Source organism: Pristiophorus japonicus, unplaced genomic scaffold (assembly GCF_044704955.1).
Source record: "Pristiophorus japonicus isolate sPriJap1 unplaced genomic scaffold, sPriJap1.hap1 HAP1_SCAFFOLD_1045, whole genome shotgun sequence".
NCBI classification, from domain to species: Eukaryota; Metazoa; Chordata; class Chondrichthyes; family Pristiophoridae; genus Pristiophorus; species Pristiophorus japonicus.
This window is the reverse complement of record NW_027250697.1, coordinates 84,506-98,103: the sequence shown is the minus strand read 5'-3', so window position 1 is coordinate 98,103 and position 13,598 is coordinate 84,506. Positions and strand designations below refer to the sequence as shown.

General features: G+C 44.8%; 1 protein-coding gene and 1 long non-coding RNA gene across 3 annotated transcripts in view; one reads left to right on the top strand and one right to left on the bottom strand.

The window, feature by feature from the left end:
* pstpip1a (proline-serine-threonine phosphatase interacting protein 1a) overlaps positions 1-13,598 on the bottom strand; it is an 83,684-nt gene that overhangs the window by 14,536 nt on the left and 55,550 nt on the right. For both annotated transcript variants that reach the window (XM_070869955.1, XM_070869957.1), the window contains exons 8-11: positions 11,696-11,741; positions 3,434-3,513; positions 1,702-1,800; positions 731-827 (exon numbers count right to left, since the gene is read on the bottom strand). In XM_070869955.1, coding sequence (XP_070726056.1) covers positions 731-827; positions 1,702-1,800; positions 3,434-3,513; positions 11,696-11,741 — 322 coding nt within the window. The remainder of the gene's footprint in view (positions 1-730; positions 828-1,701; positions 1,801-3,433; positions 3,514-11,695; positions 11,742-13,598) is intronic.
* LOC139241349 (uncharacterized) lies at positions 7,484-10,414 on the top strand. Its single transcript, XR_011588861.1, has 2 exons — positions 7,484-7,800; positions 10,260-10,414. It is a non-coding gene; the product is annotated as an uncharacterized lncRNA (long non-coding RNA).

Here is a 13,598-nt window from a genome sequence, read left to right as displayed (position 1 = left end):
TTAAACCTTTTGCTAATAAACCAACTGGTTCTTAACAGCAATGTGTTGCTATGAATTCTTCAGCAAAGAACCCATGAGGCAAACACATTGCACAGGGCTTTCTGGTATTGTTGCCACAAGGTGCATGGTCTTGCACCAATCGGGAGGTCCCACACAGCTACCATCACTGGAAAAGATACCCCGCAAATTTAAAGAGACTGCACACCAAAAGTAAATTAGAGGGAACATTGCTTGCTGGCACAGCAATCAGGAATGGGGCTGCTGGACAATTTCCCTTCCATAACCCAACTACCAAAGCCGTGCCAACCCCCCTCACTACCACCATGCGCACCTCCTGGCTAAATGAGCTCATACTCAGGATCAAGTCTGGGAATTTCCTTGTCTGAATGATCCCTGTGCTCATTGGATCAACTCAGTAAACCACGGAGCAAAATCCAGCCAATAAGTGTACAGGTGCGGAGATCAGGTGACAACAGCAGCGGGTTTTCTGCGACGCACCCTACAGTCAGATAGCCTGCTGACATACACATGGCCATTTGTGGGAGGAAAATCAGCTCCCCCAGCAAGAGCTCAGGAGAGGGAAGGAGAGTAAGGAAAGAAAACATCTTCTGGTTTGTAACTTATCTAAATCCCTCAGTCTTGCAATCCCTCGTGGGATATCCATTAGCCTCTCTAAAATCGCATGTCAGATGTGCTTGGGATGGAGCAAAAGAAAGCAGCAGAGTCTTACCGGGTGGAGTCAGTCCTGTCATTTTCTTCTGAATGAAGCAATCCATATCGGCATCAATGTCGCACAGCTCCAGAACCTTCCGAGTCTCTTCATACAGCTGTCGAGACATTAAAGGTTGTATTAAGCTACATCATGTGGGCTTTTGCACTCTGAAACATCCAGTATGTGCTGCTAAGTTTTTTTTTAATTCAAGGGATGTGGCGTCGCTGGCAAGGCCAGCATTTATTGACCATCCTCAATTGCCCTAGAGAAGGTGGTGGTGAGCTGCCTTCTTGAACCGCTGCAGTCCGTAGTGTTTTAGGCAGTTAAGAGTCAACCACATTGCTGTGTGTCTGGAGTCACATAGGCCAGACCAACTAAGGACGACAGATTTCCTTCCCTAAAAGGATATTAGTGAACCAGGTGGTGCCTCCAGGATAAGGCTTGTATGGGGGCAGATTTGGAGGACAAAAAAAAACCTAGAATAAAAGATTTTGATTTATATAGCACCTTTCACAACTACCGGACGTCTCAAAGCGCTTTACAGCCAAAGAAGTACTTTCGGAGTGTCGTCACTGTTGTAATGTGAGAAACACGGCAGCTGCCACAAACAGCAATGTGATAATGACCAGATAATCTGTTTTTTTGTTATGTTGATTGAGGACACTGGCTTCAGGACACTGGGGATAACTTCCCTGCTCTTCTTCAAAATAGTGGCCATTCTTTTACGTCCACTTGAAAACACAGATCATCCAAAAGATGGCACCTCCGACAGTGCAGCACTCCCTCAGCACTGCACTGGAGTGTCAGCCTAGATTTTTTTTTTGTGCTCAAGTCCCTGGAATGGGACTTGAACCTACAACCTTTCGACTCAGAGGCGAGGGTGTTACCCACGGAGCCACTGCAGACATTGAATAGTCCCCAAGGATTAGTTTGAAGAAGCCATATCGGGGGTTAGAGCCAGATGGCGTACTTATAAATAAGTGACGTACCTCATCGTCCTTCACGCACTGCAGGGAGAGCTGGTTGCAATGCATCCACAGCGAGTTCCGCAGGTTGTTGATTCGATCACTTTCCTGTTGATGAAAGGCCTGAAGCCAAGAGAGAAAATAAAAGGGGGGAAAGCCAAGTCAGGAATGAGCTATCTCCATCGCTACAGCAAGTGAACTTCCACGGTACAACAACAACTTGTATTAATATAGCACCTTTAACGTAGTAAAATGTCACAAGACACAGGAGTGTTTTAAGACAAAACAAAAAAATGACACCAAGCCGCACAAGTAGAAATTAGCGCAGGTGACCAAAAGCTTAGTCAAAGATATGTTTTAAGGAGCATCTTAAAAGGAGGAAAGAGAGGTAGAGAGGTGGAGAGGTTTAGGGAGGGAGTTCCAGAGCTTGGGGCCTAAGGCTGAGTAACTTTAAATCAGGGATGCTCAAGAGGGCAGAATTAGAGAAGCGCAGACATCTCGGGGGGGGGTTGTGATGTTGGAGGAGATTACAGAGATAGGGAAGGGGCGAGGGCCATGGAGGGATTGGTAAACAAGGATGAAAATTTTGAAATTGAGGCATTGCTTAACCGGGAGCCGGTGTCGGTCAGCGAGCGCAGGCAGTGACGGGTGAGCGGGACTTGGTGCAAGTTAGGTCACGAGCAGCCAAGTTTTGGATGACTTCAAGTTTACGTAGGGTACAATGTGTGATCGCAAAGTGTGAATTACCACCTGAGCAACACAATTTAGGTTCAAGAATCCCAGAGGCAGTAAGTACCGACTGAATCAGAGTAACTACAGCATCAGCACGGTTAGCAGGCAGTGTCAAGAATGAGTAGGAACAGCAGACAAAGACCAGCATAGATTGTGCAAGACAGCAAGTGTTAGGAGGGGAAGGGAGACACCAAAACGGCAAGATCTGGCCTGACCGACTCTGGAATTGCCATAACAATTTTTAGCCATGTCGTTCAAGACAAAACACTCGCTCTACTCCATTCACTGTGTTTTCTAACCATAGCAAGATTTCTCAACCAGTATTTGCATTACAATTTCTTCTAAATTTTTAAAAATATTAATTATGAATTCTGATGAGGTGGGGCTGATGAGTTTGAACTTGGCTGGGTCAATGATTTGATTCATCAATGGGTAGACTCCCTTTTCAAAGGCCCACCAACAATGAGACTCTTTTTAAAAAGGAGGCACTGCTCCCCGATGGCTGAGAGAGTTTATTTAACGAGTAGATGAGACACACAGAATAGGGAAGTCCTTGTCTGCGTTACTTGATGATCGCGTTGACTTAGGGACAATGACAATTGGCCACAATGCTGCGGAGTTAAGCAAGGCAAATCTTTGTTCCCACTCCCGATCATTATCCAATGACCATTGGTGGCCCACTCCTGTCTACATATGTGATCAGCATCGAGTTTGGCTCCGATTGTTGACTAGCCTCCCTGCTCAGTTTAGGTTTGTACATTATAAATGGCCAATTGGACAAGGTACTGGAGCGTGCATGGAAGAGACAGCACTTCGAGGAGAGGAGAGAGAAGATGGAATTGATGGAAGGAAAAAAAATAGAAGGCTTGGCATTGATATTCGGTCCTTAACAGGGAGACGGATAGCACGAGTCCCAGTAATTTTTTTAAAAAGTGACATTTGAAGGGGGCACTCTCCCATTAAAGGAGCACATCATATTCCAGTACTCCAGAGCTAGTATGTATTTCAATGTGTTCATAGGTACCTCACAGGTATTGATATGTTCCTGTTCCCACTCTTGTCGAATCTTGTCCAGCTGTTCCACATTCTGTTGATAAACACGTTCTGAAAAACAAAAGGATTCCTTTTAATCGGAGATAGGTTTCTAGGTTAAAAAAAACACCAAAAGGTTTGACTTGAAATGTGACTTATAGAAAACCACTTCACATAGAGAGTGAACTGCCCAGGGAGGCAGTAGAGGCTAGTTAACATCAGTAACAGTTTAAGGAGGGAGTTAGACAGCATTTGGTGAGATAAATCAGTTGAGGGATAGAGGTAGTGAACTCTGTATTCTGTTTTTGAACTCTGGCTGATCAGATGGATCAATGGTCTTTTCTGGTCCTGTACATTCCCATGTTCATATATAATAAATAACATAGCGCAAAGTGACAATTGTTGCAATATACTAGTGCTTCAAAAGCTCATCAATACAGCTTAGTGATGCCACAGGAAACTATCGTGGTATCCAGTGTCTTTTTATTCCCATTCTCTCCTCCGCTTTGCTGAAGGTACGGACACCCATTAGGGTATTGTTCCATGGGCACTAGCCTAGGAAGGAGTAACTAAAAAACATCAAAATTGCGCTGCAGAAAATTGGGAGTGGAATATAAATCCAAACTCAAACATAAATATTGTGGCAATAAGAGCAAGTAAGAGGCTGGGTATTCTGCGGCGAGTGTCTCACCTCCTGACTCTCCAAAGACTTTCCACTATCTACAAGGCACAAGTCAGAGTGTGCTGGAATACTCTCCACTTGCGTGGATGAGTGCAGCTCCAACAACACTCAAGAAGCTCGACACCAACCATCCACCACCTTAAACATTCACTCCCTCCATCACCAGCACACTGGGGACCATCTACAAGATGCACTGCAGCAACTCGCCAAGGCTTCTTCAACAGCACTTCCCAAACCCGCAACCTCTACCACCTAGAAGGACAAGGGCAGCAAGCGCATGGGAACACCACCACCTCATCCTGACTTGGAAATAGATCGGCCGTTCCTTCATATCCGCTGGGACAAAATCCTGGAACTCCCTCCCTAACAGCAATGTTGGAGCACCTTCACCACATGGACTGCAGTGGATCAAGGCAGCGGCTCACCACCACCTTCTCAAGGGCAATTAGGGATGGGCAATAAATGCCGGCCTTGCCAGTGATGCCCACATCCCAGGAACAATTTTTTTTTTTTAAAACACGGTATTCCAAATTCAGCCAACCACTTTCCAAAGCCAACTGATGATAAACTTGATATAATCAATGACATTCCAATTCCAATTGCAAAGAGAATTTACTCTGCGTCTAACATAAAGAGCAACTCCATTTACTATGCCCCAATAATATGCCTAACCACCAGAGAGGCATCATCATAGGCAGTCCCTCTGAGTCGATGATGACTTGCTTCCACTCTAAAAATGAGTTCTCAGGTGACTGAGGAGTCCAATGCGGGATCTACAGTCTGTATCACAGGTGGGGCAGACAGTGATTGAAGGAAAGGGTGGGTGGGGAGCCTGGGTTGATGCACGCTGCTTCGACTGTTTATGCTTGTTTTCGGCGATGGGACGAGAGGTGCTCAGCGTCCTCCTGGACGCTCTTCCTCCACTTCTGTGGTATTTATACATTTCCTGTATCTGCCAACCTATGACCTCTGAGGGAAATCAGCAATTTTTGTTGGATTAGTCGAAGCCCAGTAGAAATTGGATTGAAACAGTCCAAACTCAATCCTTTGCAGAAAACAGACTTGCCCCACCAGTCTGGACTGGATTTTAATCCAGATTGCAGAAATTAGACCGGCGTCTAATCTGCAAAGATATTTCTCTCCCGGGTTTTCAGCAGCAGTGCCAGGGAGATTCACGGTCCATTCCAGGGCAATCGGGAAGGGTTAGCAATCCTACACGAGACTCACGTTTGGTGGCACCAGTCACCAATGCTGGGTCTGGCACAGCCAACAACCTCAAGGGAAAATTGCCGATTCACTTTGTGCTTCCAGGAATACATTGTTTAAAACAAAAGGCTTTCCTGGCCACAGCGAGTTTTTTGCTGCGCAAGATCAGCATGACCGGGATCCAGTGGCACTGGTGACACCTTACCCAGTATAAAAGTAGCTCAAGACTATTTCTACCTCTGCACTGCAGATCAAGCTTTCTTGGCTTGGTACTGACAAGCCACACACACACGCCAACAGGAAACACATGCAGCAAAGAACGACTTGATAAGCAAATTCAAAAAGCTTGGGCAGTGTAAGATTTTGTGCATGCACATTTCTTCATCAAATATCCGGAATGCAAATTGAAAGCATGATTCTACCTTGCACATACTAAATGTGACCAGTTTAACAGTTTGAAAATCACACAGGAGATGTAAATATGAATAAGCAACAAGAACTATTTATGACTGGAACAGATGGCTTACACTTTTTTTGTGTCAGTTACCTCATGATGGAAACAGCTTATTAATGGACTGACAAACAAGTTGCACGGTGTGATATTAGCTGTAAGGGTGTTGGTATGAAGCTCTTCTGCTAATTTAATACAAAACCATGGAATTTCATCCAATCCTAACTACACGTTTGTTATATCCTGTTATTCCACCTGTGAGACCAAAGTTTGAATATAATTTCTGACTGGAGCTGGGGAGTATTTAAAAAAAAATTTGAGAGTTGTGGGTGAGAGAGTGTTTCATTATCTATTCCTAGTTACTGAGAAAGCCTTCATATTTGGTAGCAATTGTTTTTAACAAACAAGTGGCTTGTTAGGTCACTTCAGAAGGCCTTTGGAGTAAGCCATGTAGTATGGGACTAGAGTCACATGTAGGGTAGACTGGGAAAGTTCTCTTCCCTGAAGAACATTAGTGATCGATCCATTTGGATTTTTATGACCATCTATCAATTTTTTTCCCGCTCTATAGTGCTAGTGCCAGATTTACTGAATTCAGTTTCACAATTTACGAGTTGCTAGCAATATTCCTTCTAATTTTTCTCTGGCCCGTTTAAAATTCCGCACACGCGCAATATTTTTTTATTTAAAGGCTGGAGAGCTGGCTTTGTGGGAGCTCCAGCGTGCCACACGGCCAAGCAGCTTAAAGGGGAACATTGATTGATAGTCTAGTACCAAAAGCACTACCCAACCCCCACACACTCAGCTAGCGTTACCAAATCTCCAAGATTGCCCTGGAGTCTCCAGGAATGAAACACCAATCTCCAGGACACTGCTATGAACAAAACCCAGGAGAGAAATCATAGGGGTAATTTAAAAAATTAAAAAATTGTGGTTTTGTTTACTAGTTATAAAAATATTGGACATGGAGGCGGGGGAAAGCTGATTGGATGATTCTTGACCGGATGATTCTTACAGGCTTGACAGGGTAGATGGAGAGAGGATGTTTCCCCCTAGCTGGGGAGTCTAGAACCAGATGTCAGTCTCAGAATAAGGGGTCGGCCATTTAGGACTGAGATGAGAAATTTCTTCACTCCGGGGGTTGGTGAATCTTTGGATTCTCTAACCCAGAGGGCTGTGGATGTTCTTTGAGTATATTCAAGGCAGAGGTCAATAGATTTTTGGATGCTAAGGGAATCAAAGGATATGGGGATCGGGCGGGTAAGTGGAGTTGAGGTAGAAGATCAGCCGTGATCTTGTTGAATGACGGAGCAGGCTGGAAGGGCCAAATGGCCTACTCCTACTTCTTATGTTTTTATAATCAGGTAATGAAGAGTCTGTTCGCTTTTTGATTAGCCGTGAGATGGCGGTGCACCACGAGGATGGAAGGTAGGTTACCAAGAGTCAGGAGGTCAATGTGATGGCACCTCCAGGAATATGTCCCACCAGAGTTAGCAACCCTTGCTCTCTGGTAGCATCTTGGAGGGTGCACCAACTAAATTAAACTTGGCAGACCTGCTGATTGCATGGCTGGGGCTCATTAACTGGCCAACCGCAAAGTTGTTTTCTTTCTCACCCACGCACATCTCACGTCTTGACTCTCGCTAAACTGATTCTCGCTGTGTTTTAGAAGTGTAAAGAAAGAAATGCTTTACCACCCTGACAAAACGACGAGGAACCCGGAGCCGATCACGCGGCATTTTTTCCCCCGTCGTCGTTGTTGTTGCGTTTGGCGGGAGCGTCTCGCGTTGACAACCAGGCTCGTGCGGCTGGCCGTTGGTCTTGTGCGCGCGCAACCAAATCCCGCGCGCTTCCCGGTGGCTCGAGCTCCAGGTCAGGCGGCGGGCTGCAGGTGGCTGGCGGATTCGGGAGAAGGAGGAGGAAAAAGATGCCTTAGCAACCACAAACCTGCATAACAACGAGGCCGGCAAGACAGGTTGGGCCATTGCGAAATGACTCTCTTTTCCCGCTCGCCCCCTGTGTAAGCATTGAAGTTACCATTTAGTAACTAAAAGTGTACAGGGGGGAATTGTAAGCTGAAGGGGGCAAATATTTAAATATAATTTTAGCTTTTGGTATCAGAAAGAATATTTCAGTTTATAATCATCACTGAATAATTAACGGGTTTAGCACCATCTGCATGCTACGTTTGTAATGTGAAATTCTGTATGCATTGTATCGATCACCCTCCCTATCTCTGTCTCTTTCAGCCTCACGACCCCACAAGATGTCTGGAGTCCTCAAATTCTGCCCTCTTGAGCATCCTTGATTATAAATCGCTCCACCATCGGTGGCCGTGCCTTCAGTTGCCAGCGCCCCCGAGCTCTGGAACTCCCTCCCTAAACCTCTCCGCTTCTCTATCTCTTTTCTCCTTTAAGACGCTCCTTAAAACCTGCCTCTTTTCAACCACCGTAATTTCTTATGTGGCTTGGTATCAAATTTATCGGTTTGGTCTTCTAACACTACTGTGAAGCGCCTTGGGCCGTTTTACTATGTTAAAGGCACTATATAAATAAAAGTTGTTGTTGTTCAGAAAATTAAGTAACTAGTTAAAACCATATCTGTGAAAACTGAGTGTTCAAATTGCACTGTGCATACTAGTGATGGAAACTCCATTCTCCTATTTTAACAAAGCATATAATCTGCTTATTTTAACTATTAACGCAGCAGAAAAGTTTCCTGAAAAATGCAGCACACCTATTATTGCAAAGTGTGATTCCAGTTCACAGATGCCGATTTGGTAAGGAGGAACACCAATAATCACCAGTGTTGGGTCTGTACATTATTTCATACTGCACAAAATGGAGCAGGTATCAACATTGTCCAACATGCACCAACAATTTGCTTGATACTTATAAAATAAATCATGTGGGCAAGAGATGGAAATAGGTTATGGCCTTGCACTCATTATTTCCATAGCCAGCAAGAGGACAGATGCTGATACTTGGAAACCATCTTGTGCGTTTCCTGTCAGCTATCTAAGGACAGACATTAGCAGAGTTCTAGGGTGAGTCACCTGCCTAATTTCTTGGCCAATGGACAGCACTTGCTGTGGGAAGACACATGTTGGAAATGGGGAAAGATGGTGCTGGAGTTAGAAACTAGGGGGCCGAAATTCAGGGTCTCAGAGACCCGTTAGCAGCGGCCATTCCTAAAAATCGAATGGCCGCTGCTTTGGGGTCAACAGGCCGACCCAACCTAAATTCAGGTCGGGGATGTTACAGCCTGGACCCCATCCCACCCTAGTGGTTGCACTGCCAATGTTAAAGAATAAAAAAATACTTACCAGCAATTTTCAGCAGATTAGATCGATCCCCCCACCGCGCGGTGCCCCCGACAGGTTTCCCTGTCCGTGCACCATCTCTGCACTGAGTGCGGCCCGGCAGTGTGGCCGCCCTGGAAGGGGAGGACCGGCGGCCGCAATAGAAAACATTTTGCTGGCCGATTTACTGATCGGCCAGCAAAATACTGCCCCTGAGTTCGATCGGGCCGTCAATGGGCAGCTTGGCAACCCCTCTTGGATGCTGGGCCGCTGTCCCGGCCGAAACCCTCCCTGATGGCCCAGTGGCCAAAGTTAAAAAATGATATAATCTCTCCCCTTTAACGGAGGGGAGAGAGCGTGGTGATGTCACCACGACTTTACCGCCGATTGACAGCGGCAGAGGTCCCGACCAACCCATTTTCAGCCAGTCAGCCTGGCTTTGAGTCGAAGGCCCGCCCCCATTATGATCCATTTCCTGTAGAACAGGGTTGCAGGAAGAATGTTCCCGATGTTGGGGAAGTCCAGAACCGGGGGACACAGTCTAAGGATAAGGGGTAAGCCATTTAGGACTGAGATGAGGAGAAACTTCTTCACTCAGAGAGTTGTTAACCTGTGGAATTTTCTACCGCAGAGAGTTGTTGATGCCAGTTGAATATATTCAAGAGGGAGTTAGAGATGGCCCTTATGGCTAAAGGGATCAAGGGGTATGGAGAGAAAGCAGGAAAAGGATAGAAACATAGAAAATAGGTGCAGGAGTAGGCCATTCGGCCCTTTGAGCCTGCACCACCATTCAATGAGTTCATGGCTGAACATACAACTTCAGTACCCCATTCCTGAGATGAATGATCAGCCATGATCTTATTGAATGGTGGTGCAGGCTCGAAGGGCTGAATGGCCTACTCCTGCACCTACTTTCTATGTTTCTAGGACATGAAAAAGTTCAAAGTCCTGATAATGGATCTACTTACCGTACCAGGAGTTAAGAACATAAAGAAATAAGAGGAGTAAGCCAACAGAGTTAATATTTCAGGTCGGTGATCTTTTGTCTTGCTTAAAAATCTGTTACATGTGTAACTTTTTCCAGTTCTGACGAAAGATCATCACTGTTTCTCTCTCCACAGATGCTGCCTAACCTGTTGAGTATTTTCAGCATTTTCTGTTTTTATTATCTTCTCTAGCCTGCTTCCTAAATGCTGTCAATTACATGTGGTTTGATGAACAAAAGCACAAAATGGCGTAAAGATTAAACTGCCACTGCTGGAGGTCTGAAAGAGTCATGGTCATGCAGTATCACAGAAATCACTAACGGAAATTAAATAAAAAAGTTAGACCACATCAGTGTAACAGTGCATTTTGTACCATTGTTGGGGATGGGAAGAAGATTAGCTTTTCTGCAAGACCTTACTAGCACCTTGGCCACTGAGTGGTTGAAGAACAAAGGCACAAGGTGCTGCAAAAATTAAAACTACAGCAGTCAAGGTGCAGAGAAGCTTCAAAAAAAATGATTCCCTTTCTCAAAAAGGAAAATACTGCGGATGCCGGAAATCTGAAATAAAAACAGCATTTTCTGTTTTTATTCCCATTCTAATGCCAGTTTTTCTCAGTTGTATTAAATGACTTAAAGATCACGTAAATCAATTAAAAGAGGATCTCTGTTTTTCAATATAACCATAAGTTCTTTGTTATATCATTGACTTTTCAGAAATAAATGTTGGAAGTTGGAATTGATGAATGGACATTTTAATAATGAATTAAAAATTGGGAGTCGAGTGGGTAGGCAACTAGTCTGGTGTAGCACAAAACAAAAGGGCCCTGCATTCAGTCAAACCTTGGTGTTGGAGGCATAGCCAGGGGTTTTGGCAATAGAGGGAGATAGCAAGTGTTTTTTGTTATGTATGCAACCCTATGGAACCAGTATCATACTGCCACCAGATGGCGTACCTGTTGGAGTCCCAAGGGATCCCAGCATCCCTTGGGAGCACTGTATATAAGCAGGCCTCCATTGCTGTGCCAACATGCGAGTTAGAATAAAAGGAGCTAAGGTCACACTTACTCACGTCTACAGTACTCAGTTACATTACTTTATTATGAACTTAACAGTTTTGGTAGCGTGTCAGCTGTGGCTCAGTGTGTAGCACTCTCGCCTCCAAGTCAGAAGCTTGTGGGTTCAAGTGTACAACACTGAGGTAATGTTGCACTGACGGATGTGCTCTCTTGTGGATGAGACGTTAAACCGAGGCTCTCTCAGGTGGACGTAAAAGATCCCGTGGCACAATTCTGAAGAAGAGCAGGGGAGCTTCCCCCCCAGTATCCTGGCCAATATTTATCCCTCAATCAACATTGTAAAATCAGATAATCTGGTCATTATCACATTGCTGTTTGTGAGAGCTTGCTGTGCACAAATTGGCTTCTGCGTTTCGTACATTACAACACTTTAAAAAAGTACTTCATTGGCTGTAAAGCAATTTGGGACATCCTGAGGTCATGAAAGGTGCTATATAAATATAAAGCCAAGTTTTGGGCAAGCAGTCAGAGCCTAAGAAATCCCGGCAATGATATACAACTTTAAAAAGCTTGGTCAAACCTTGTGGTGTAGGGATTGAATGGCACATACCTGCATCATTCACTGTGTCTCGGGACTGCTTGGCCTTAGTCTGACTCTGTGGAGCAGACACAAACATCACTTAGCAATATTTCACCAACTGCTCCCAATTTCCCCCCCCGACTTGTTAGCAAGCTGTTCAACTGCATGCGACAGCACAACCAAGTTCGCTCACATCCTCAGCACCAACATCCATACCAGCACATTTTGTCGCTGGAGTCACTGGATGGCAATCAGAAGAAGGGGAATTCTGTCCAGCTATTCTTCCCCCTCGATCGAGGTCAATTTACAGCCCAGCTAAGATCGGCCCACACAGGAAACACTCGTGATTGAGTTTGGGACCACCTTATTCTGTGGTTCAAGCTGAGCAGTGTACATACCAACTGAGCCATCGAGGGAGATCACAACAACGCTGCCACAACAAAGCAGCTGTGTGCCTCGCTACAGACTACAGCTTTGACATCTTCATAGCTTTGTGTGGGCTGAAACTAGCACTACACGGGGATTACAGGTTAAAAATATCAACATTTCCAGATGGCACCGAAAGGCTCATGGGGCACAAAAAACAGGGAAGGCAGACCGGCTGCGAGGCAAGTCTGTGCACAAACAGTGTTTAATATAAATAGAGACACCCAGAGCCCCAGGGTATGATGCTTGATGTGGTTATGTCTGGGGTTTATGCATTAACAATTTTTGAGACTCGGGACTCTGATGCCACACACAATCTGGAGATTTGTATTAAAACTGCATGGCTGCACAGATTAATCCCTGCCTTCCTTTAATATTCAGCTAAACAAATCCTTTTTATTCATTTGACTGCATTCTCTTTCCCTACCCAATAATTGATACAAAATTCATGTCAATTTTGTTTGATTGTGGTGCTAACTTATGCATGCTTGTGTGCATTGCACGAACCATAGAATGGTTATAGCACAGAAGGAGCGATTTGGCCCGTCGAGCCTGTGCCGGCTCTCCAAGAGCCCTTCAGCTTGTCCCACTCACCCGCCTTTTCTCCGTAGCCCTGCAATTTTTCTCTCCTTCAAGTACTTATCCAATTCCCTTTTGAAAGTCTCGATTGAGTCTGCCTCCACCACCCTTTCAGGCCGTGCATTCCAGATCCTAACCATTCTAGGTTTAAAAAAGTTTTCCTCATGTCGCCTTTGGTTCTTCTGCCAATTACCTTAAATCTGTGTCCTCTGGTTCTCGATCCTTCTGCCAATGGGAACAGTTTCTCCCTATCTACTCTGTCTAGACCCATCGTGATTTTGAGGGGTCTATATATGACTATTATACCGGATTGTGACAACCCAAATTTATATTATTTACAACTCTTGCAGCTAGAAATTTCCCTGATTAGTATTGTGTATTTAATCCTTTGTAACCTGCATGACACCTGACCACCAGAGGGCCTACCTGTTGGAATCCCAAGGGATCCCAGCATCCCTTGGGAGCACAGTATATAAGCAGGCCACCCACGAGTTACCTGCACTCTGGAGTCTTATTAAAAGGAGCTAAGGTCACACTTGCTCATTGTACACAGTACTCAGTTTCATCCTTTATTATGAGTGTACCAGATCTATTAACAAAAAATCATTTACCGTTTTATTTTAAAATAGTTTCAACCTCAAAGACATGAGAGAGACACACACACATAGAATACAAGACAGGAGAGGTGAAGCAGAGAGAAAGATGGAACAAGAAATAGGACAGCAAGAGAGGGATGGGGACAAATGAGATTTTTATTACATCAGACTGCTCTGAATTCAAGCCCTTATACCCGAGGTGAAATGACACTGTACAAATACACTGCACTGTCCACTCCCCCAGAATGCTTGTTTATTTAAGAAGTGCGGCAATTAAAGAAGAATTAATTGAGCTACGCTTTGACGAAGTATGGTACTACATTATGCAGGCC